This window comes from Manis pentadactyla, chromosome 14 (assembly GCF_030020395.1).
Source record: "Manis pentadactyla isolate mManPen7 chromosome 14, mManPen7.hap1, whole genome shotgun sequence".
Lineage (NCBI taxonomy): Eukaryota > Metazoa > Chordata > Mammalia > Pholidota > Manidae > Manis > Manis pentadactyla.
In genome coordinates, this window is record NC_080032.1 from 30,694,526 (window position 1) to 30,719,938 (window position 25,413).

The 25,413-nt window shown below is 49.5% G+C and overlaps 2 protein-coding genes across 3 annotated transcripts in view; both read right to left on the reverse strand.

The window, feature by feature from the left end:
• Positions 1-6,964, reverse strand: part of LOC118930434 (caspase-14-like) — a 28,536-nt gene extending 21,572 nt beyond the window's left edge. Inside the window, exons 1-3 of the mRNA XM_036921693.2 lie at positions 6,590-6,964; positions 1,922-1,974; positions 741-890 (exon numbers count right to left, since the gene is read on the reverse strand). Coding sequence (XP_036777588.1) covers positions 741-890; positions 1,922-1,974; positions 6,590-6,866 — 480 coding nt within the window. The 5' untranslated portion in view covers positions 6,867-6,964. The remainder of the gene's footprint in view (positions 1-740; positions 891-1,921; positions 1,975-6,589) is intronic.
• Positions 6,965-10,141: 3,177 nt separating this feature from the next.
• On the reverse strand, positions 10,142-20,274 carry SLC25A38 (solute carrier family 25 member 38). Of its 2 annotated transcripts, XM_036921695.2 has the most exons (7): positions 19,958-20,266; positions 15,032-15,153; positions 14,358-14,442; positions 13,478-13,657; positions 13,043-13,211; positions 12,253-12,419; positions 10,142-10,917 (listed from the first exon to the last, which is right to left on the reverse strand). In XM_036921695.2, the coding sequence occupies exons 1-7, from the start codon at positions 20,024-20,026 to the stop codon at positions 10,795-10,797; spliced, it is 915 nt and encodes a 304-aa protein (XP_036777590.2). In that variant the 5' UTR covers positions 20,027-20,266; the 3' UTR covers positions 10,142-10,794. The 2 variants fall into 2 exon arrangements, with proteins under 2 accessions (XP_036777590.2, XP_036777592.2); XM_036921697.2 differs by lacking the exon at positions 12,253-12,419 and having other exon boundaries at positions 10,829-10,917; positions 19,958-20,274.
• Positions 20,275-25,413: the final 5,139 nt, after the last annotated feature.

Below are 25,413 nucleotides of genomic sequence, written 5' to 3' on the forward strand. Positions count from 1 at the left end.
GAGACAGTCACTCTCAGTTGAGAACCAGATTTAAGGTGGCAGCTAGTAAGAGACAGAATCCCAACTCCGGGGGTCTGTGCTACATCTCACCTTCTGCTCTGCTGTTCCTTACATTTCACTAGGTGTAATCCCTGGGATCTATGAAGGGCTACTGTCCCCAAATAAGGGCAGGTCTAGGCCATGACTCAGCTAGGGTCAGACAGGTCAGAATGCAGTTCCCACCCACCCACTACCACTCCTCTACCTTCTTTTCTCTGTGTCACCCAGTAAGGTCATGATGCACAGCTGCCTAGGGCTCTTGGCATCCCCTCCACTGACCCTTGCCAAGGTCCTGAGTGAGTCCCACAAGGGCTCACAGCTCCAGGGCTGCTGGCTCCCTCTGGCCTGGCTTCTCTTGACCTCTCACAGCGGCCTCCTGAGTCTTCCCCACTCCCACACGCTCTGTGTCTTTGCCCACTCTGGATTCACGGCTTGTCCTTGGGCTCCTTGCTCCTTGCTCAGGACACCTGCCTGGGTCCTTTTCCCTCTTCAACTGCACGGTCCAGCTATAGCTGGAGCCCAGTGGGCCCAGACCTCATACACTTGAAATTACAGAAGCATCAGCAATTTCACCAGGATATCCGAGCCATTGCTTAGCAGGTCCTGGTTCTCATTTGGCACTAAAGCCCAATTCTTAGAAAAAGGGGAGGAAGATTGTAAAATCCAAGTTACAGGTCTACATTTTGTTTTAAACCTGTTACCATTTTGTCAGGATCGATGCACAGTGTGTCCTCAAATTGGCACTGGCCCAGCCATTCCTTCATTAGTGCGATGTCACGGTTGGCCCCGGACCTGTTCTTCTTCACACACATGAGGAACGCCCTCCGCTGGCCACTCAGGTCATAACGGTCCTGTTTTCCAGGAAAGCCAAGAAACATTTAAACCAAACCAAACGTAGAAATGCAAATATGCCACATTCATGAAACACTGAGTGTGCTCTGGGATTACTGGTGAGATTTCCCAGTTCAGATCCAGGGTCCAAACTGACTGCTTCTCTTACCCGTTCTGGAAACAGGGTGAGAGGAGGCATGACTTGATTTATAATTCTTTCAAATACCTTTCTCAGACTAGGACTGCTAGGCCAGTCCCATTTCTAATTCCCATGTGCAGCCATAACTGCCAGCTTGAGGGAACATGGCTGGCAGGGGAACATGGTGAACGACCACACAGGGCAAAATCCAGAATGTGGCCGTTCCACAGACAACCTGGTTTCTTTAACAAATAAACGTCAAGAGAAAAAGGTTACAGGGAGAAGTTTCATGAATCAAGATCTTAAGAGAGACAAACCAGTCACATGGAACTGTGGATCGGCATCCTGACTCAACCCAATGGCACCTCTGCCAAGATGAAGGAATTTGTTTTCAGGAAAAATAATGGTGGTGTGGTTGTGTTTTGAAAAAACTCTGAGATTCATACTAAAGCATCCGCAGATGAAAGTGAAATATCTGGATTTGCTTTGAAATATTTCATAGGGGGAGCAGATAAAACAAGCCTGGGTGTGCCACCTGTGGGTACAGAGTGACAAGGATGTTGGGTGGAGTTTAGGAAATTCACTCTTCTCTTTTAGTATTTACACACAACTTCTACAAAAAAAACTTAAAAAATAAACCCCAAAACCTTGCAGCCTGCAATTTATAGACTTGCCCAACGCCATAGAGCCAGTCCTTCAACCTCAGACAATAACAGTGCCTGCCTCATTTGGTTAATGAATACACAGTGGTTTTTACTATTATAATGGAAAGCAGCGGTATCTGACCATTTGAGACAACCAGTAAGGTAGTCCCCTTAACCCAACAGGAACAGCACCAAAAATGCTCAAATGGCGGCTAAATACTCTACAGTCACCAGCGTGTGGTGTGGGGGTAAAAGTGAAAATATTTACCAGTTCACCTTCCACACAGTCAAAGCTTCTCTTGGAAATCTTTCTCGGAATCACTGAATGAATTTTCATGAAGAAGAGAATAAAAGAGAAAAGAACATTATTTCTTTCTCATGTTTTTCCTCTGTAATCAAGATCTGCTGCTGTTCCTACCAACAGGACACTCCTCCCAAGGAATTCAAGGAGTACCTCCTAAGGTTTTGGGTCCAGCAGTCTTCAACCTTTTTTTTTGGTTCCTGGCTATTTATTTATTCATGGTTTTTTTTTGCTATTATTAATGTAAAATTACATGAGCAACATTATGGTTACTAGACTCTTCCTATTATCAAGTCCCCACCACATACCCCATTATAGTCAGCAGTCTTCAATCTTTTTTTTTTTAATTTTTTTATTTTGGTATCATTAATCTACAATTACATGAAGAACATTATGTTTACTAGGCTCCCCCCTTCACCAAGTCCCCCCCACATACCCCTTCACAGTTACTGTCCATCAGCGTAAGATGCTGTAAAATCACTACTTGTCTTCTCTGTGTTGTACAGCCCTCCCTGTGCCCCCCCCCACTATACATGCTAAACGTAATGCCCCCTTTCTTTTTCCCCATCCTTGCCCTCCCTTCCCACCCATCCTGCCCAGTCCCTTTCCCTTTGGTAACTATTAGTCCATTCGTGGGTTCTGTGATTCTGCTGCTGTTTTGTTCCTTCAGTTTTCCTTTGTTCTTATACTCCACATATGAGTGAAATCATTTGGTACTTATCATTCTCTGCCTGGCTTATTTCACTGAGCATAATATCCTCTAGCTCCATCCATGTTGTTGCAAATGGTAGGATCTGTTTTTTTCTTATGGCTGAGTAATATTCCATTGTGTATATGTACCACATCTTCTTTATCCATTCATCTACTGATGGACATTTAGGGTGCTTCCATATCTTAGCTATTGTAAATAGTGCAGCGATAAACATAGGGGTGCATCTGTCTTTTTCAAACTGGAGTTCTGCATTCTTAGGGTAAATTCCTATAAGTGGAATTCTTGGGTCAAATGGTATTTCTATTTTATGCTTTTTGAGGAACGTCCATACTGCTTTCCACAATGGTTGAACTAATTTACATTCCCACCAGCAGTGTAGGAGGGTCCCCCTTTCTCCACAACCTCGCCAACATTTGTTGTTGTTTGTCTTTTCAATGATGGTGATCCTTACTGGTGTGAGGTGATATCTCATAGTGGTTTTAATTTGCATTTCTCTGATGACAAGCGATGTGGAGCATCTTTTCATGTGTCTGTTGGCCATCTGAATTTCTTCTTTGGAGAACTGTCTGTTCAGCTCCTCTGCCCATTTTTTAATTGGATTATTTGCTTTTTGTTTGTTGAGGTGTGTGAGCTCTTTACATATTTTGAATGTCAACCCTTTATCGGATCTGTCATTTATGAATATATTCTCCCATACTGTAGAATACCTTTTTGTTCTGTTGATGGTGTCCTTTGCTGTACAGAAGCTTTTCAGCCTGATATAGTCCCTCTTGTTCATTTTTGCTTTTATTTCCCTTGCCCGGGGAGATATGTTCATGAAGAAGTCACTCATGTTTATGTCCATGAGATTTTTGCCTGTTTTTTTCTAAGAGTTTTATGGTTTCATGATTAACATTCAGGTCTTTGATCCATTTTGAATTTACTTTTGTGTATGGGGTTAGACAGTGATCCAGTTTCATTCTCTTACATGTAGCAGCTGTCCAGTTTTGCCAGCAACATCTGTTGAAGAGACTGTCATTTCCTCAGTGTATGTCCATAGCTCCTTTATCATATATTAATTGACCATATATGTTTGGGTTAATGTCTGGAGTATCTATTCTATTCCACTGGTCTGTGGCTCTGTTCTTCTGCCAGTACCAAATTGTCTTGATTACTGTGGCTTTGTAGTAGAGCTTGAAGTTGGGGAGCGAGATCCCCCCCACTTTATTCTTCCTTCTCAGGATTGCTTTGGCTATTCGGGGGTCTTTAGTGTTTCCATATGAATTTTTGAACTATTTGTTCCAGTTCATTGAAGAATGCTGTTGGTAATTTGATAGGGATTGCATCAAATCTGTATATTGCTTGGTGCAGGATGGCCATTTTGATGATATTAATTCTTCCTAGCCAGGAGCATGGGATGAGTTTCCATTTGTTAGTGTCCTCTTTAATTTCTCTTAAGAGTGTCTTATAGTTTTCAGGGTATAGGTCTTTCACTTCCTTGGTTAGGTTTGTTCCTAGGTATTTTATTCTTTTTGATGGTATTGTGAATGGAATTGTTTTCCTGATTTCTCTTTCTATTAGTTCATTATTAGTGTATAGGAAAGCCACAGATTTCTGGGTGTTAATTTTGTATCCTGCAACTTTGCTGAATTCTGCTATTAGTTCTAGTAGTTTTGCAGTGGAGTCTTTAGGGTTTTTTATGTACAATATCATGTCATCTGCAAATAGTGACAGTTTGACTATTTCTTTACCGATCTGGATTCCTTGTATTTCTTTGTTTTGTCTGATTGCCGTGGCTAGGACCTCCAGTACTATGTTGAATAACAGTGGGGAGAGTGGGCATCCCTGTCTTGTTCCCGATCTGAGAGGAAAAGCTTTCAGCTTCTCGCTGTTCAGTATGATGTTGGCTGTGGGTGTATCATATATGACCTTTATTATGTTGAGGTACTTGCCCTCTATCCCCATTTTGTTGAGAGTTTTTATCATGAATATGGGTTTTATCATATGGGTTTTCATAGTATTCTCTAATAATTCTTTGTATTTCTGTGGGGTCCGTCGTGATTTTTCCTTTCTCGTTTATGATTCTGTTGATGTGTGTTGACTCTCTTTTTCTCTTAATAAGTCTGGCTAGAGCAGTCTTCAATCTTATTAGAGAATGGTTTCCTTGGATTATGAACACCCTGTTCCAAATGCATGTTGACCTTAAAAATGAACATCAGTTATTGTAATAGCAAAAATGGGTTTATTTGGGAATTGCAGAGAACTGCAACTGGGGACAGCAGGGAATTGCAATTGAGGACAGCAGCAACAGCAAAGCCATAGGCAAGTCGGGAGAACAAAGGAGGGGGACACTCTTTTTCAGAGGATGGGGAGGTGCGGGTTTGTTTTAAGCAAAAAGCCCACCGGAGGAAACTGGGAGTCCCAAGAGTGGTGGCTGCTCAATAGCTAAGTAGTGTCACTGGGCAGTTTGGGAAAGGGTGGAACCTGCCTTCCGCTGCTGAGAGCGGAGTTTTTAAAACAGTTTGGCACCGGCTCATCTCGTCGGGTTGGGACTGAGGCGGGATGTGCATGAGCGCTCCCCCTGCAGGCCTCTGCACACCATGTCAGTGAGGTTTCCCTTTATTAATGTTCACCCTCACCACGCTGAAAATTTCAAACGGACCTCCCTTAGACCCCTCAGGTTTAGGGGCAGAAAGACCCAGGCTAGCGAGGAAAAGGACAAGGATGAGTTGACAGTACTGTGCACATGAACGTCCACAGGACGTCAATAAAGGGAAAGGCAAAGGAAAGGAACTAGGCACTATTTTTTTTACTTAAGGTAACGTCTTAGCACTCAATTCAAGTATTTATTGGTTGCCTAGAGTGTGCAGCCATGATATGGTGAAGTTTGGATAATTCTGGAAAAATAAAAGACACTTTGCCAACAGCAAGGGACTCCCAGTGTAAAGGAGTGACCACAAAAAGTGTAATGGGTAAACTACTAAGCCTGCCGGGACGGTAAGACCGATTCTGGGCAGGTGCAAGTAAAGGGAGAGGGAACCAAGGCTCCAGGGGCCAGAACCCGCCTATCGGCTGCGTGTTGTGGGCCATTACAGTGGTCTCCCAAGTACAAACAGAAAACCAATCAGCAATAACAACATGCCTCAAAACTCAAGCAGCTCATAACCATGCTAAGGTGAGACCAGTCTATTTTAGTGTCTATCTCAACCGCCTCCCCATAGGTGCTTTCTCCTGCTGTACTCTCTCTCACACACACTACACACACATACACACTAAATTTGGGGGTGGGGAAAGCCCTAACGTCCCTCAACCTGTTACACATGGCATTTCTTGATCATAAGCCACATCTTCCAAAATTTATGGCAAATGGCATCATGGTGTGCAAGAAGAGGGACCCAACCATGGGCACATGCACTGGCTATGCTGCAGTAAGGGGATTCCAGGGACCCCACCATGGGCACATATGCACTGGAGATATAGCAACAGGGAGTTTCCGGGGAACCCCAGCGTGAACACATCTACCTGAGATGCGGCGGTAGGCGGATCCGCACACTGGGCTTCCCACGTATCACCTAAAACCTCCCACATCATAATCACTCGGTGGGTACTTGTAAAATGTGCCTGCTCAGATTTCTGAGCCCATCCCAAAATGAACTGGTGGACCCTGGTGACTACTCAGGATGCTCACTCAGATTTTATGCCTGGGGGAGGGCGACTCCCGGCTGCTCACCCCTGAACCCTCGCCCCGCCCTCGGCCCTAGCTTCCCCCAACCTCCCCGCCCCCGCTCACCGCCCCACTCCCCTCAAACCTCAGGCCCTGCTTCCGCCCCTTACCTCGCCCTAGGCGCCTGCCCACCGTGCCCCCCAAGCCCCAGGCCCTGCTCCCGCCTCTGCTCCCCAGGCTCCCTAACCTTCTGGCCCCCGCTCCCCCAGTCTCCGCTCACCAGCGCCCTCGGCAGTCTCGCCCTTCCAGCGCGCCAGCAGGTCGACGCGGCGCATCCGCTGCAGCACCGTGGTGAAGACGCGCGCGGCGTCCGGCAGGTAGTAGTGCCGGGCCAGCAGGCGGGCCAGTCCCGAAGCGCTGCCGCCCTCCAACTCCAGTTGCACCTGGCTCACCCGCGGCTCCTCGTCCACCTTCTGCAGGATGAGGCGGAAGTGGCGCAGCTCCTGCGGCGACAGTACGGCCAGGGTCTCCTGCAGACGGTTCTGCAGCTCCTCCATGGCGAGCCGCGCGCCCGGGAGGCGTTTCAGCTGCGCAGCCGAGGTCCGCGGGCAAAGCAGGCCGCTCCACCGGCCTCCCGCCTTCCTCCCTCGGGCCCCGCCCCTCCAGAGCTACGTCCCCGCCCGGGCCCCGCCTCCGCCCGGAGCCCCGCTCCCAGCCCGGTTCCCGGGCCCGCCCCACCCTGGCCACGCCCCCCGGCCCCGAACCAGCCCCTGCTGACCCCACGGAACCTGTTCCTAGCGTGTAGTGCGTCCCCGGGACTTAAGCGCGCTGGTCCGCGGCCCAGGCCGGTTCCGTTAGAGCCCCGGGGAGGCGACCCGGGCGTCGGCAGGGTTCAGGGACTCCAGGTACCTGGGGTGGCCGCCGGGCTTGAGAACAGCGAATCTACGCTCCAGGGCGTTTGTCAACTCCCTGAGCAGGTGGTTTCCAAGCAGCGGGACTTGAAAGCCGAAGTAACAGCCGCGGATGTTGCACTGGGCCAGCTGTTTTTGGAAAAGCCTGGTGACAAAGGTAAGGTTTGAGAATTGCAGTCAGCAAGAGGTTAGCAATGCACACCGCTCACTTGGTGTGTGGAGAGCCGTGCCTTGGTGAGACCTTGGCTTTGCAACCCAAGAGTCAGTACTGTGGGTTCCAGTTCCCTACTTGCTCTAATTGTGGTTTGGCTCAAAACGACCTACTCTTTCATAAAGCTGGTGAGTCCCAGGACCTTGTCTGAATCCTGATTCATATAAACCCAACTGTAAAAACTCGTTTTTGAGGCAGAGAAATGTGAGTATAGGTTGTTTTGGATAGTACGCAATTTAGCCTTTTCCAGGTGGGATAGTAACACTGTAGTTACATACGAAAAATGTCCATCATTCTTAGAGATGTATATTTAGGTATGAAGGGTGAGATGGTGTGGTGTCTGGAATCTGCTTTTTAAAGCATCATAAAGGAAAGCAAAAAGTGGGGGGAGAAGACAAGCAAGAATGGCAAAATCCTGGTAGTTGTTCCATCTCAATTATGTGGATGAAGGGCCAGCATACTGTCTGCTCTGCTCTTGGGACTTAAGTATTACGTAATATATTTTTGGAAATTGAGTATAATTGTTAGCTTGAAAGCTTTGCTCCTGACCTTCTAGCCACGCCTTCCTAGGCCTTCTGTCCTCAACAGATGACTGTTTCCTCCCACAAAGCCCTGCCTCTTAACAATTAAAGTATGAGGCAGCCCATTAAAGAGGCCTGGGCTGTGGTTCCAAAGTAGGGGAAGTTCAATAGCCATTTCCTTTCTGAAAACAAATTTTTGGGCCTGAGATATGCAGGCCCCCAGCCACTGGCCTGTCTAGAGTCTGGGTTAACAAATTTCAGCTTTCCCCATGTTTAGAGAAAATCAGGCCATTTCTCCAAATTTTATGATTATTTGCCACACAAAGATCAAATGAGCACAGGAAGGGGCTCTGGTGGCCAAAATTCACCCACCAAGTATAAGGTGAGCAGATCTGCCTTGGGATAAAGCCTACACTTCTGAGCCTCATCTCTGCCTCTAGCACTCCCCTCCCCCACAAGGGGCCCTCTGAAGGCCCTCACTGGCATTAAGACTCTTGGTCCAGGATGGGGGTCAAAGCCTGAGGCCCCGAGCCCCCCCCCCCCCCCCTGAGTCCCAGCCCTTGGGAGCCAGCACTCCCTGTTGTCCCCTGCTGCCCTCAGGCCTGTCCATGCACTATTTCCTGTCCTGAGTGCTCCCCACTCTCCCCAGCACAAGGCCTCACACACAGGTCACCAGGCACTGGTGGCCCGGGGACACTGACAGATTAGGACCCTACTTTGTCCTCTCCCATACTCTTCTCCATGTTATTTTGAATAGAGCATTTTAACCTAAAAGCTAAAGCATAAACTTCATTTATACTTATAAAACATGGGTTTTGAGTTGACTTGTGTTCCCCAAGGATATGTTGGAATTCTATCCCTGCTCCAGCTCCTAGGAATGTGACCTTATTTGGAAATACAGTCTTTGCTCAGTTAAGATGAGGTCCTTCTGGAGCAGGGAGAGCCCGAACCCAGTGCCTGGGATCCTGAAAAGAAGACAGAAATCTGGACAGGGAGAGCCTGACACAGGGGAGAAGGGGCTGTGAAGACGGAGGCAGAGATTGGCGTGATGAATGCCAAGAACAGCCAGCAACCACTAGAGGCAGGGAGGGACAGGAACTTTCCTCCCCTGGGGCCTTCAGAGTCTGCTGTCACTTTGACTTCAGACTCACAAGCTCCAGAACTGAGAATTGATTTCTGCTGTTGGAAGCACCCAGTTTGTGGCGATTTGTTGCATAGCCCTAGAAAACTCACACAATGTGCCCAAAATGTTTGAGGACATATTACTAACCCCACTTTCCAGGCACAATTTCAAGTGTGCCTGAGTGAGTGGACACCAGGCTTTCCCCCTGGATGGCCTGGATCACAGCCCATTCCTAACCAGGAGACCAAACTTTCCCTTCTGCTGTTGATTAATAACAGCCCTCTGGTAGGTTTGAAAGTTGATAGGAAAACTTGGGCACCCAAGAGAAGAGCTGTAATAAATAAAACAGTCAAGAACAAGTGTTGAGGAGGATGTGGGGAAATTGGACTGTCATACAAAGCTGGTGGGAATGTAAAATGGGGCAGACACTCTGGAAACCAGTCTGGCAGTTTCTCAAATGGTTAAACATAGTTACGTGACCCAACAATCCCACTCCTAGGCATACATGCCTAGGAAATGTATGTCCACACAAACACATGTACTTGAGCGTTCTCGGTGGTATTATTCCTAAGAAAATAGTGGAAATAACTCAAATATTTGTAAACTGTTGAGTATGGATAAATAGCATCTGGCACAGGCATATGACAGTATATTATTCAGCCATGAAAACAGTGTTAAACCTGCCACATCACAGAGGAACCTCAAAAACATGCTGAGCAAAAGCCAGACACAAGACCCCATCCTGTATGACTCCATTTCTATGACGTGTCCAGAAAAAGCAAATACATAGAGGGCAGATCGGTAGCTGTATGAGAATGGGGCTCAGAATGAGGATTATAAATGAGAGATCTTGGAGGATAAATGTGTTCTAAAACTGATTTACGGTGATGGTTGCACCACTTGGTGAATTCCTAAAAATCACTGAATTGTATATTTGTAATTGGTGAATTATATATGTGAAATAAAGCTGTTTAAAATTGTTTAGGTTTTAGGATCACACAGGGTCAAGAGCCAGCCACCTTAGACTATTTTGTTATTTTAGAATACAGGAAGGACACTGTTTAGGTTTTCCAGTTTTCAAGATAAAGTGCTTTATTTTATTCACCTAAACTTTAGCTCCTGAAAAATGCAAGAACATCTTAAGAGTTGAAACAGTGCAGAGGCCAAGATCAAAAACTTATTTGGACACTTAGAGGCTAGGAAGCTACTGTCCCCCTTCTTCAGAGCCTCTGAAAAGGTGACTAGGAGCTAAACATGTAACATCTTTTCTTCCTTATCCTAACATCACCTCAGCACAGACATCGGCCTGGGGAGAGTGACTGCTGTCCCTGCAGACCCAGCCCCCCAGCTGGAATGCCTCAGCCACGGCGGGCAGGCCATGGCTTCAGTGGCTGGATGAATCCTTGCCTAAGAGCAGGCCCAAAGGGGCCCTGTGGTGTAGTCGGTGGCTGGCAGAGCCCTCTCTGGAAATGCCTTTTCAAGTAGCTTTGCAGAGCAGGCAAACTGCCTAACTCCCAGTGTGCTGCTTGTGCAGTGACTCCTCTGCTGCGAAGTTCTGAGGCTTGCGCTGCACCTGTTTATTGTCTACCTGCATTGGGTAACTAGGGTGACCCATTGGCCCGGTGCTCCAGGTAGGACTTCACCCACTTTAGGATGGAGATGCAGCCCTGGGCACACCAGGCAATGCAACAGACCCCATCTCTCCCGGTCCCCTCTCTGTCAGGACTTCAGGCCCATCTTGGCCATCATCTCTTCATAGACTGTCCATGCCATGGCTGCCATCAGAGTTCTGCGCAGGACCCGGGGGACCCCACCTTGGAAGAACCCTCGCAGACCATAGTCCTAGGAGGAAACCAAACGTCAGAACAGTAGAAGTGAAGCAAGCGGCAATACAATTACACACCTGGTACAAGAGTGAAGGTCTCTCTGTATGTCACCCCATTTTTGGGTGTTAGTTTTTAAACTTTAAAAAATAATGCCCAAACTATGAATAATGGGTCCAAGGTGACAATGAACTTGACAGAACAATTTTTTGCATACTTGCTAGGCTTATCTTTTCAGCTTGTCTATCCTGGGACATTATTTCTTAGCTGAAAATCTTTGTTCAGGGCTGCTGTGTACAGTTGTACAGCTTGTAGGGTGCACAGGGGCACAAAGCCCCAAATGGCAGCTGAAATCTAGACCAAAGTCTGCTTGCCAAGCTGTAGGCCCTGGCTCCAGGCTTTAGGAAAAGGGGCCTTTTTGGCAATCTGCCTGGAGGGAGCATCTTTTTTGTAATTCAGTGTTTTTGGTGGCCCAATTTAAGAATTAAAGACAAAACACCTCTTACCCCTCCCTCGCAACCTGCACGGATGTATTCTTTCCTGTTGTTATCATTCCTGCCATTAAATAAACTAGAGAACACATTTTCAAACCTTAGGATCTTAGGTATAGAGAATAAGAAAGGAAGCGGCTTACAATGTGTGAGGAACATGATCAGATTCACAGATATTTGTTTATATCTAGGGTGAGAGAGGTATTTGATGCATATGCTTATATGCTTCCTCTGCTACACAGAAAAATTGAGCAGTACAGAAAAATCTAAAGATGTAGGCAACCAATTTGCCCTGAACAAGAATATCTGGTGTGGTAACAGTACTTGTTTCCAGAGAACCAACTCAGTGGCATTTAAATATAATTTACATCCACTGTACTTTCATCTTCAATAATACCATCTGTCCATTTGCATTAGACCAACCTCCTAGAAACGAAACAAGGTGTGTGTGTGTTTTTTCTGACTTTATTTCCTCCTAAGGCCTTGACTGCATTACTGAGTGCTCCCAGATGGCCTGAGTCAGTAGGTCTGGGTGAAGCCCAGCAATCTGCATATTGAATGAATACTGCAGGTTGTCAGAATGCAGCCTCACCAAAAACAAACAAAACCAACCATAGGTTTTGAACAGAGATTCTCAACCTTGGCAGCACACAGGAAGCACTGGGGAACTTAAAATGCTGATGGCCTGCCACCACGCCCCCGCCACGCCTCCGCCCCACCCCCGCTGCCCCCAACATTTTGACACAATCAGCCCAGGCTGTGGTCTGGGAATGGAGATTTTTAAAAGCTCCTAGGTAACTTTAACATGTAAAGGATGAGAGCCTCAACCATAACAAGAACGAATACTTATTCAACGGCCTTACTTTGAAAATGAGTGTCACCACCTGGCCGATCCACCAAGATTTCACTGGGGAGAGCTGCATATGAGTTTTGATAACATCTGCAGGCTGAGTTACCAGTGAAGCCAGAATGCCAGCAAATATCCCACAGCTGAAATTTACAATGGGAATAAGGACTGCATCCAACTGGTCTGAAACAGGACAAAGACAATGTTAGCTATAAATAAATCTCACATTCATCTGATAAGTATCAGTGCTAAATTGTCCACTAATTCTTCCCCAAAGCCTCCAACCAGTAAGGGCTCAAAACCACTTGGACAAAGACCACACCACGAGAGGGGGAAATAGTATTTTTCTTCTAGCTCCCAATCCACTGACATTCCCAAACTTGTCTGATAGGAATCACATCAACTTCTTGAAAAATACAGACTCTCAAAGCTTCTGATTTTAAAGGCCATACTTGCGTGGGACCCAGTAATCTAAGGATCTGGTAAATCTGGGAAGTCCCTCTGCAGTACCTATGCAAAGTGTACTTTATCCTACCCTCTGCCCAACTCAAAAATTAAAGTACTCTGAGCACTCCACCTCAACAGGCTACAAACTCGATAGGGTAGGGACCATGTCTGTCTGTCATATCCACCATTGCATCACAGCACCCAGCCCCATGACACAGTGCTGACATGGCTCAGTTCCTAAAATTCTGCCCAGGTTCTGGAGCTGCCAAGAACAATAAATGGTCTCCTATCACAGAGAAAGTGGTTAGGATGCAATGTCTTGGGTATCTCCTTCTCACCACCCCTGCCTCTGTCCATACCATGGGGCATGATGCTTCTCGTCTGGTTGTAAAACATCAGGTAGATTCCAGAAAAGGGTGCGTCACGAAGGAGTGTCGCTGTCAGACCACTGAAGAGGCCCCGGTGCCCCTCGCTGCAGTAGATGCTCCTCAGGGCTGCATAGATGCTCTCATAGCCAAACCTCCCGCTCTGCAAAGAAGACACAGGGGCCTTGGGTTTGAGCACTGGACCAAGCCCACCTCAGGGTACATGGCATCCAGGGCACCAGGGGCTACGGCTCACATGGGCTGGGCCTGCCCACAAGAATGGGTTCTCAGACCACATTGGCCTGTTTGATTTTAAGTCAGGAGTTGACATCAGCTGCCACTTGATGTCTTAAGAGCAGTGCCGCAGATGCCACAAGAGCCTCCTGCGTCTGTTTACCCACCCTGAGGGTCTAAAGCAGTCAAACTCACCTCATAACGTGTCTTGATCACAGTGATAGGTGACACGCAGACCCCTGCAACTGAGCGAGAAACCATCCCCAGGAGGACCGACTCCAGGCAAGTGGGGGGGCAGCCTTGCAGGAAGTACTGCTTCAAAGAGTAGAGTGTGCCAAAGTAGACCCCGATACCAGGGATGCACCTCACAATGGACTGCAGGTCAGGGGAGGAAAGAAAGCAAAGACTGACACTGAGGTGCCATCTCTGCTGGGTTTCCCCAAAAGCAGTCCCAGGATTTGCATGCAACTGGTTGGTGTAGGTGTGGAGGGCCCTCTAAGAGGAGTGGGGAAGTGAGACAGGAGAGAAGGCAGCCAGGAAAGAGTGTGCATCTGACTTGTTACTGCCATGCCCAACTTGTCCCTTTGGGGTCCCCTGGGAATGAGCATGGGACACGCCTCAGAGATGTTCCTCCATTTGAGAAGGGGGCGTAAGGTTTTAAGTATCAACTCTCATCTTCCGTTGGTTAAGGGCTGCTATGGAGTGGGGTGAGCGTCCATCCCCTGACACTCCAGCAAAGTCAGATCCTAGGGCCAGAAAAAGCCTGCAGGCAAAGAAATGTAGGTGAGGAGGTCTCAGCCCCCTGGCCCTGAAGGAGTGAGGGCTGGGGTGTGCTGACAGGTGGAGCGCCTGCCGCACCTACTCTGGAGGCTTCATGCAGCACTGGCAAGTCACACTGAGGGTGCAGGGACCCACTATCTCAATTATGTGCACAGAGGTGAGTAACGTATAGGGCAGGCAGAAGACCGTACAGGCCCCCCTACCACTTTCAGCTCTCATATATCCTTAAAGTGAGGACATGTGAAGTGGATGAGAAATGGAAAGGGAGCAAGACAAGACCCAAAAGGCAGCTTACAGGGGTCATCCCCTTCCAAAGGCCAGAAAGACTCTCCGTGCGAACCACCGTCGAGAGCATAGCCAACATTCCAACACGCCTGGATCTGAAGGCAGACAAAATGGATGGAGGAGTTAAAGATCACTTAGACCAATCTTCCTAATAGAACTCCCCACTCAAAGGCTTCTTTGTATGGACTCTTTTTCTAGAACACCTGTGAATCTCTACAATGCCTCTTGGAATTACTCCGAGTTCCCATGTGTTCATGATTTGGCACAAATGCATTTATCATTTATCTGTCCATTCACGATGCAAGCAGTGGGATAGCCTTCCATTTTACATACATTCTGTACACTTCCCACAGTGCAGAGCCAAAATGGGGCACAAAAGAGACACCCAATACTAAACATTTTCCCAGAAAACCACCCACTACACATTCTAGACAGCACAGCCTTACATTACAGGCTAGCACAATAAAATGCAAAATGTCACTGAGGCAAACCCTAGGAAGCTGTTCAGGCACAGACACTAATTAAATAACAAGAAAGGTCAAATGTGACAGGAAAGAATGTACACAAAGCCCTTGAAAGTTGGGCATGGCCAACAGAATGGAAGTGGACTTAGCACAGCACACACTCCTCTGAGAACAGTTGTGGAAACCAGCCCCTGGTGGAATGGGGGGCAGCAGGCCTTACCCATGGGCTGAGGGCTGGAGGGTCTGCAGGCGTGTTTTGAGGAGATCCAGGGGTTGGAAAAGGAGGGTAGAACAGGTCCCACTGATGGAGCCACACAGAAAGGCTTTGATCACCGGGTGCACCTGCAGGATGGGAGAACACTGTCAGCAGCTTTGCCGTAGAAAAGTGTCTTTCTTTGTCACGCCTAGACAAGCCAATTCCTTGGTAAGGGTCTCTCAGAAACTCACCTCGTGGTGCCCTGTATTATCGTCATACTTCAGAGAAAGGAAAAGTATACCCAGGAATTAAGAATGCTGGGGTGTCACTGAGAACACACTACACCGGCAGTGCTATGTCTCTGGTCTTAGTTATGGCTTTGCTCCCACCGAGCAACATGGCTATTTCCATCTGTGAGCACACCTCCCGACTTGTCCTGACGATAGGAGTTATTGGCTAACTCCTTATCTTCACAAAACAGAACCAACTGAACAGTGTTTTAACTCTGAACTTCTGGTTTCCAAGCTCCTTTTGTTGTAGGGCTGTAAATATTTACAGGAGCAAGATAAAGGAAGAGAAACCGTAAGTCTGGGCATTTCCTGTAAGCCCATGCGTTTCCTGAACTTACAACTTTCACATTCTGCTGGGACCTCAGCAGATGGCACACAGAAAACACTGAAGACCAGCAGCCACCTGGGTAGCCAGAAGTGTGACACATATTGGCTAATCTGGAGGCACCACCCAAAAGGGCAGGACTCCCCCAAAGACTAAATGTATTTCCCCAAGCACATGCCAGGGCCTCCCACCATGCCCCAGAACCCAGACCCAATTACAAATGTTGTGACAAGGCACTTTTAAAAGCCCAACCATGGATGGGTGGGTAGGGAGGGATAAGAGGAAAAAAAAGGGGCATTACTATTAGCAGACATAATGTAGGGGGGTGGCGCACAGGGAGGGCTGTACAACATAGAGAAGACAAGTAGTGATTCTATAGCATCTTACTACACTGATGGACAGTGACTGTAATGGGGTTTGTGGGGGGGACTTGGTGATGGGGGAGTCTAGTAAACATGTTTCTCATGTAATTGTAGATTAATGATACCAAAAAAAAAAAAGCCCAACCAGGAAAGAAAGCCTCTTCTCCAAAGGAGATGCTTGGCAAACCTCATCCAAGAAGTTCTTGGCTTGCTGTGAAATGGCACAAGCACCATTCTTTTTAATAAATGGCTGCTGCTGTTCTAAAACGCCATGAAGATAAACAGGCAGTTGACTGTTACATAGCATGACTACCTGTCCAGGAAAGCATTCATCATCTGTAGCAACTGTTTTCAGACAAGTAATCATCACACATTCCACCAAATAAGCAAGTCTCAAATAATACCTGTAACTATTGAAAAGACTGTTGGGAAAGGATAAAGAAGTCCAGATAATGAACTTGGGCTCACAACCGCGCTCCTGGTTTGTAGGGGTCCAAGGGGGTTGGGCTGGGAAGGAACACCACCCCAATAGGATGTGCACATGCCGCGGCTCTGGGCCCCACTTCCTCTCCCCAGATAAGGCTGTCCTGTCCCTTATGGTAGTCCCCTTTCCCGTTAATTGTGTTCCCTGGCCTCACTCTAGATAGGGAACATCAGTGTTCCCGCACTCTTGGCTCTTCCTTCCACTGGCACCTTCTCCTTTGCCTGGAAACAAGCTTGGAAGCCCATTTTCCAGCCTGCCGCCACATCCTTTCCTCTACTCCCTCTTTGCCAGCCAACCCTTCAGCTCCTCCCCTGAAGCTGCCCCGTGTGCTCATCTGGACCCGCTGTGCCCCAGCGCCCCTTCCCTGCCCATAGCCTTCTCTTACAGGGCCTCTCTGGTGCATCTGGAACAGCGGACCCCTCTCCTGGTTTCGGTTTCTTTCCTTTCCGGCTGCCCTCCTAAGGCTCCTTTTCTGGGTTAGGAGGTTGCCGATCCTTTATCTCGCCTAGCCCGGCCTGGGCCACCTCCCACACCTCCCACACCTCCTGCCCCGCCCCCTCCAAAGCTCACAGGGACTGGAAACCGCTGGTCAGCAGTCCTCCACATGCCTGCTTCCTCTACAGTTCACACTGAGACATTTCAGGGGATGTTTGGGAGACATGGGGCCTCTCACTCTACCTACTGCTTCATAACCAAGCCCTGCAGGCAACCCCTAAGCCTTCCCGAAGCCTGCCCCCAGCCCTCCTAGTGGCCTCCTGGCAGTCTCCTACCTCCACCATGCCAACCCCGCTCTGTGTTCCCAGAACAGCACTGGCAAGGGAGCTGTATACACCATCTCAAACTCACACACTCCAAGAACTGGGTATTTTAAGCCCATTTACAGACAAAACGGAGCTCACAGAAGGCACAGATATGTAGCTATTCAAGGGATTTCCGGCCAGCGGCAGGCTCAGAGCTCACTGGACCCTGTCTGCAGGGGAATCAGGGCATTGCTCAGGTGGCCCAGCATTCCATGTTGACCTCTGCCGCTGCCTCCTTGAAAGGCTCTCTTCCTTTAGCTTAAGGGACTCACCGCACCCTAGTCTCTCTTCCTCCAATGGAGAGGCTCTTTCTTCCTGGACCACACTCCCACACCCTTCATCGACACCCACAGCAGCAATTTCCACCCTGCTACTCAGACCTGCACCCTTTCTCCAGAACTTCAGACCCACACTTTCACTTTCTCAGATTACCCCAGGCACCTACAAGTTTCCAAACCCAGCTCCTCCTTCAAGTACCCTATCCCAGGGAATGCGCTGCCATGTACCTGTGCAGCCACCCCAGCCAGAATGGGGTACCATCCTTGACTTGGCCTCTCTGCACTTGCTCACTCTACCTCCTCCACAGCTCTCATGGTCACCTCCACTGTCACCCTCGCTCACAGCCTATCATTCTTGCTTTGGTGACTGCCAGCACCTCTTCACCCCTTATCACCCCCTCTCTCTGATCCCTCTAATTCACTTCCTCCCCTGCAGCCAGTCATCTTTTGAAACCGGTAATCTGATCACATTGCTTCCAGATGCAAAACCCTTTAACAAAATAAAACGTTTTCTACAATTTGAAGTTACCAATTAAAAAAATAAATTAATAAAAATGCAAATAGTGATAAATGTATTAGAGGCCATTAAGTATCACATAAATGTCATTAATACTCACTGAATTACAATTAAAAAACAAAATACCCTTACTTTACCCCACACTCCAGTTCTCCCTTACCTGATTAATCTCTGAGTCTTCTACTGAGATCTTGTGTGCTCTGGGAGGGCCCTGGCCCCCATTCGTGTCCAGTGTTCCTCCTCAGCACCTCCACCTGACCTAAGCCTATCTCCCTTATGACTGAGTATCTGGGACAGAAGAGGGCGCTAACTGTACCACTCATGGTGGTACCTTCAGCACTGACCATGGAGCTTGGTACAAAGTAGGTGCCCAACATCCCAGAATCAATGAACCACACTATCTAACAGGACATCTGCACATGGCTCCCCTTGAACACAATTCCACAGTATAATGCTTAGTGGGCCCTACATGCCCCATCCTAGAAGGGGTAATGTCCCCTAGACTGCCCTTAGCTCTTTGCTCCAGGAGGCTGCAGAAACCACCAGTCCCCTTGGTGCTGTTTCCCCAGCACTCTCCCAGGTGCTGTGTGGGATATGCTGCTTTCCCCCACCCCCACCCCCACCCCCCAGCACCCCGCTGCAGGAACTATGTTTTTTCATGTCTTTATTTCCACAGCACAATCCTGGGACATATTCTTGGCTCAATAAATATTTGTTGATTAACTGAGCAGAGCTCAACTTTTTAAACTTTGTAATTTTCCAGGTCCATTAGCACAAAATAGATGGTAAATACACACCAGCATGATAGCTTAACCTCCAATAGTTAAAAAAAATTGGTAACAAAAACAATTTATACTTTTATTTTGAATAGTCTTATGATATTTCCAGTAGTGGATGACACAACCTTTGATGGCATGCTCGTTTTTCTAATTAGCCTAAAGTTATAAGGTAAATAAGATGAGCCAACAGGTTTGTTTTTGAGGAGGAAAGGCAAAAACAACCAAAAAATACACAGGTAGGTGCACAAAGCAGCAAATAGTACTTAAACAGCAAACGAGTTCTACAGGCAATTCCTACTCCCCTTTAAAAATTTTAATCCTAAATTCAGAGCTCGAACCCAGAGCTGGAGGACCCAGAAAAAGAAATAGGTAAGCACACTGTCAAAGATGTAAACTGCTGCCGCCACTGAATTAAAAAAAAAAAAATCCACCCACTTCCCCGACGGTAAAGACCCCAGATCTCTGGGGAAGGTCCCACCGCCGCCAACCCTCCGCGCCCCGCCCGCTGGCCCTCCTAGTCCCCGTAGTCTACCCGCTCCGCCGCAGCAGTCCCGGGCCTCCCCGGCCTCCATCCCGCGCCTGCGGCTACTTCCCCGGATCTTCCCCAGGGACCTGCCCAGACCCGCTTCCGCCTCCGCCAATGGTGGCCAGGCGGCAGGACCGCGGCAGCCACTCCGAGACCGGGAGCGTGGCACAGAGGCACCCGAGGAGCCCTGGCCGGATAGTGGGAACTCACCGCGGCGCCCTCCGGGCCCACCCTGGCTCAGCGCCAGCCGCTTCTCAGCCTGGGCGCGTTGACGGGCCTCGCGACGGCCCGAGTACCGCCCAGGTGTCCTCCCACCCCGCCACACGGACCCCACCGTAGCTCGGGAGCACTCCTCAGGCCCCGGACAGTCCCTACCAGACATCGAGGAGGCAGGGAGGCTCCTGCTCGTCGGACCCGAGGGGTGGGCAGCGACTCCTCTTCCCTCGCCCCTTTCAGCCCCTGAGACACACTCCGTCTCTCCCGCCTCGTCCGGGGCGCGCAACGGCTTCCTCAAAGGCCGCCGACCCTTGGCAGCTCCCGGGAGCCCCTTCCCAAGCCGGGCAGTCCCGGCCCCAGCCCCGCAGCTCACCATGAGAGTTTCCACGCCGTCTCCCACATCCTGAGACGGCAGCAGCGCCGCGCGCGGCTTCTGGATCATTGGGGGAGGCCAGCGCGCACCCCGGGCCCGGGGCCGCCGGCGGAGAAGACTGGGTAGGCTCTCTCCGGCACCGTGCCCAAGAGCTACTTGCCGCTCTTCACGCGCTCCGCGGCCGCGATTCTGCGCGGCGCATCCTGCCTGCCGCACCTCTGGATCCGAGCCGGCAAGGCTGGGCGTGCCGGGGCGCGGAAGGCTGCAGGAAGTGATTGAACGGTGGGGTTGAGCTTCCGGGTTGGACGCGCGTCGCGCAAGGGCTTAGGGTGTCGGTGCCCCCGAGTGGTGACGTGAGACCTGCAGACGTGCGGTTTGTGGCTCCTGCGCGAAATGATGCTTCCGGCGCTCCAGGCGCAGCGCAACAATTGCGCAGTGACGCCCCTGGTGCTAGAGCAGGACTCGCTCCGCTGGGGCGTGTCCCTGAGGCACTGCAGGAGCCGCGGAGCGCGCTGAGCCTTTTGCCCAGGTTTAAACCGATTTACATCAAACACGTAAGCAGTGTGGAATGTTTCCCCATAAACACCTCTGTTTCGGCGGACCCGCGTCGGCCCTAAGCGCTCCCTGTGGCCGTCGCCGGGCCTCCGGCAGGGAATAAAACAACCGCCCTCTCAACGGCTCTCAGCCGCGTCCGGCTGATGTCTGGGAACACGGAGTTGGGCGGAACGTAACTAGCAGATCCAGAGCCTTCGAGCACAGCCTTGCGACCTGGGCCGCGGGGCGCTCCCGGGGGCCCGGGACTCCGGTGGGCGGCCACGCCTCGGCAGGGGAGCGGTCCGCGCCGTCCCGGCGCCTGCCGAGCGGGAGGGCGCGCTAAGACCGCGCCTGTGCAGGACAGACGCGGCCACGCGGGGTGCAATGGTCCGCGACCTGGGGGCGGTTGAAGGACTCCGCCCCGCCGCCTTTGACCGATGACCTTCCTTTGTTTTCTAGCCCTTAGTCTCTTAGAACATCTAAGAATTTTCCCTTATTACTAACGTCAATTTTCCTATTTCTCTTCACTTTCAACACAGCCGCTGGTGTGTTGAAACCGCCAGTGGACCACACTGTCCCGGATGGTGATGGTGGCAGGGTCATCTCATCTGGACCCTGGATGGTGGCAGTGATGGTGTCACCTCGCTTGGACCGTGTTAGTAACCTCTGTTCTCTCCCAACTGCCCATTCTTCCTGTCTGGTTGACCCATAGGAAAGTCTGCCAGGACCAACATACGTATTGAAAAAGCAGGGCCTCCAGCAGTCCCAGTTATCTGCTCAGTGAAGTCTGAACTTTCCACAGTGACAGTCTTCACCACCATCCCTTCACCAGGAAATCCAGTCCAGGAAAGAAATGGGTAATTTAGGGAGCAAGATGCTGTTTTTTAAGGTTCCCTCCTTGTGCTATTGAGGCCCAAGGAACAGGCAGGAAGGCAGTCTTTATCCCCAGAGGGGATTAATAAGCACAGCACTGACATTAATACATGTATGTGCCTGTCCTGTGATTGTTGAATGCTTTGCTATCCTCCGTTCTAAACTGCAGGCTCGTTTTCTTTGTGCAATGTTGGACTAAACAAACTTCTTTGTAAAGGAAGACCTACCTTTTTCTCTCCCTATAGGGCAGGGATGCCTACTAAGGAGAAATAGTGGGATTGGTGTATTGCTGAGGCTGCTGTTGGCCACTCGGGTGGGGGCAGGGGTAGGACTAGAGTGAAAGCCTATGGCCCACTGCCCCACCCTCAGCAGGTACAAATGTCGGCTGGGCTCCAGGCTCAGATGAATGGCTGGCTTTCAAGGGCAGTCAGGGCCTACAAGGGTTTCCTCCTCTGATTCTGTTCCTGCCATATTCAAAACCCTGGCACCAAAGTACCCCCTCATGCCCTCTAACCCTTCCCCCATATTCTTAGGGATGCAGACATAGAGGATGGTAGGAAAGGGGCATTACCATCAGCACACGAGAGAGAGTTTTGGAGTGGTATGTACTAAATAGCAGAACTTGGAGGAGTGAATTAAAAAAAAATGCATGGTGAAAACATTGTGTGTGACTGTTTCAAAACAAGATCGTGATCGTCAAGCAAGGCTTTCCTGACTTGTCTGCAGTCAGTGGAAGGTGACTGCTCTGTTAACCTAATTCCCTCTCAAGCTCAATCTTGCCCTTTTTTTCTCTCTTCCTGAGTTGGATATAAAGGTTACATGATGATTTCCCATCCCTGTGACTACAGACGCTCACTAATCAATTTGGATGCACGACTCCAAACTCTGACATCTGCAAGAGCTTCTAAGAAGGAAAGGGCTGGAGTAAACATGGGAGGCTGGAAACGAATGGGAGACAGAATCTGCTCCAAAGGAAACTGGGTCCTGCCCTCCAGGGCAGGAGTAGACTAGCCTTACAGTGCCTGGCACCTGTGTTACTTCATTTGGAAGAAGGTGGCTGGAATGGTGAGCATGCAGGTGACTTGTCCCCATGCTCCAGGAAAAAGAGCTTCAAGACCTTCCATGTCTGCCTGGAGCTGGAGCTGCTTTTGGAAATACTATTCCCTCTACTGTTGTCAAAGCAATGAGCTCACCATTGCCTTTTGGAAGCCACTAATGGGTCAAGGGGAGGTGGGGTGCACCCCCTGATGCCACCCTCCTCCCAGCCTCACAAGCCTCTCCCAGGGGTGGTTATCAGGATGTTCTCCATCTGTATAGACGCTTCTCCTCGTCTGAACATCCCTCCCACCTAAACAGTTGGAAATAGCAGTCTTCGGGGCTTCTAAGTGCAGGCGCTGCCCTCAATGGTGGGGTGGCGGGGTTGGTCCCCTCTGTGCCTGATCACAGGATGGGCATGAATAGGAAAGGAATTCTAATGGCTTTACCAGAAGGCTCAGCAAAGAGGACAGTCCTGTTGCTGCTTTGGACTTTGCAAGAGAGAACTTTCTTCTGTGCCAGTGACCTTGCCTCTAGCCTCACCACTGAGATGAGGGTGACTGGGCTGTGGGAGAGCAGGGAGGTGGTGGCTCATGGGCTGGTCTCAGGGTGGGTGACCGCCCAGATGGGGTGGGGGTCCGAGGGCCAAGACACCAGGCAATGGAAGAAAGGAGCCATTAAGTGAGTCCAGATTGTGTGACTTTTATGTTTCATCACCACGGAGAAGCCACAAGCCACTCAACATGTGACAAACCATTTCTCATGCTCTGCAAAGATCAAGCCCCTCTGAATTTTCCTGCCATCTTCCCAGGGAGGAAACATACAGTATGTTTTGGCTGATTCACACATGTAAGCACACAGTTTCTGTCACAGTTCTCCCTGGCCCTGGCAAGTCTGAGTCACCCATGGGGTGAGCAGGACCCACCTGCAGTGCCCACTGTCAAATAGCTCTGCCCACATGGGGAAGGCCTTCAGCTTACAGAATGAATCCATCTGTAAACAAGTACTCCTTGTGCTGGGGGGTTTCATGGGTCAGCTTGATGAGATCATCATCCTGTTATTCAGTCAACACTAGGAGTTGCTGTGAAGGCGTTCTTTAGATGAAGCAAAGGAGATGACCTTCAATGATCTGGGTGGGCCTAACCAAATCAGTTGAAGGGCCTTAACGCAAAGGCTTCCCTGAGGAAGAAATTCTGCCTTCAGTTCCTGTCCGAGTTTATATGTTAATGTATCACTATATATAATATAGTAGCTATGTTGGTTAATGTGTGTGTGTGTATACATATATATATATATGTATACACACATATACATATATATATATATGTATACACACACACACATACACTTATCTGGAGAAATAAATACACCTTATTTCCCCTCCTGGGAGGATAGGGGCTATGTCCTGCTCTTCCTGTGCACTTGGGAGCCCACCAAGGCAGCATGGTGTGCACAGAAAGTGGAATCAGGCAGCAATGGCTGCATTTAATCCTGGCTGTGTGTTCACCTCTGCTTCCTCATTCGTCAGATTGCAGAAAGTAATACCTATCTCCCAGAATTAAGATCAAAGGAAATGATGTGTATGTAAGTATTTAGTAGGAGAACTAATTAAATGTTCAGGAATTCTCATTTAGGGGCCCCATAAGTATTTGTGGATGGAGTTAAATACTTATACAGGCACACTGGTTGGCAATCAGGTGACAAAAAATAGATCATCACCATCCTATGTAGAATATTTCTATGTTTGAATACACAACCCATCTTCAAGCTTGTTACCTCATTTTGGGGTGTAAAAGGACCATCTAAAAGGAGAATGAAAGTAGATGCTACTCTGGGTAACAGGGACCACCGTGTGGGCCCGACTTCCCGTCTTAGCCCATGATAAGCCCCCACCAGCTTACTCCCAACCTGAACCCAGGCAAGGATAGACCTCTTGAAGGTGATGGTCATGGTCCCTGTAATGACTGCATTGGCACTGTTGTACTCTGTCATGGGAAATGTCAGTCACGGTCCCCAGTGCACCTCTGTGGATGACCCTGCAGGGCCAGACAAGGGGAGGAACGGAGAGGGAGCAGACCAGTGAGTGAAACAAGCTCGAGAGCACCTTGTTTGAGGCCATTGCATCTGCTCAGGATGGAGTGAGCTGTCCAGAGCGGTGGGACAAGGCCTCCATCCACCTCAGCTTCAAATCCTGATGAATCTAGGCTCCCGCCTGGGTCAGTCTCAGGTGGGTAGGGTGCAAGGAAGACAGGATGGGCCTTGCAGGCACAGAGAACTGACTGAACCCATGATTCTAGCCAGGTGACCTCAGGACATAACCACTTGGGACATCTGTTTCTTCATCTATAAGACTGGTAAAAGGGATATCTGCTAGGAATGTTCGTGAGCACTAAATTACCAGCCAAAGCTCTGCAGTCCGGCATATGCCTGTCACTGAGCACAGCAGTTCTCTCCCTCTCATTTGTTAACATCTGCTGCTTAACCCACTGTTTAGGAGGTGGAGGATCAGTGAAGGGTCCCCATCAGGGAGAGGCCACACCTGGATGGATGGCTGAGGTCCAGTGGAGCGTCCTGCCCAGGGAGCCAGGGGAATGATGCTTATGCGTAGGAGGCAGTCTCAGGCCACCACTTGAGCTGCCGCTTGGCTGGTCTCAAAGCCTCACCCAGGCAGCCCCTCCAGAAGAGGCCCAGGCTGGAACAAGCAGACACACGTCTTCTCTGAGGGACTGTGGAAGGTGACACACTGAAAGCCAAGCCCCTCCATCTCTGTGATGTGGAGAAAGAGGCATCAGTCTTCTGCGGCCTGGCCTAGAGAGAAAGGTCTATTCACTGAGTTCTACCTTAGGCTGGAGTCCAACCTCAGCTCCAGAAAGTGCCTGGTGGAGGAGCCCCAGGAAAGCCCGTGGCCCTCAGCTGCTGGCACCTGGGAGGAGAGGGGCAGCGGTGGGTATGACAAAGCCAGCGGTGCAAGGTGGAGCAGCTGTGAGGTGGGAAGGGAGCACGGGCCGGAGTAA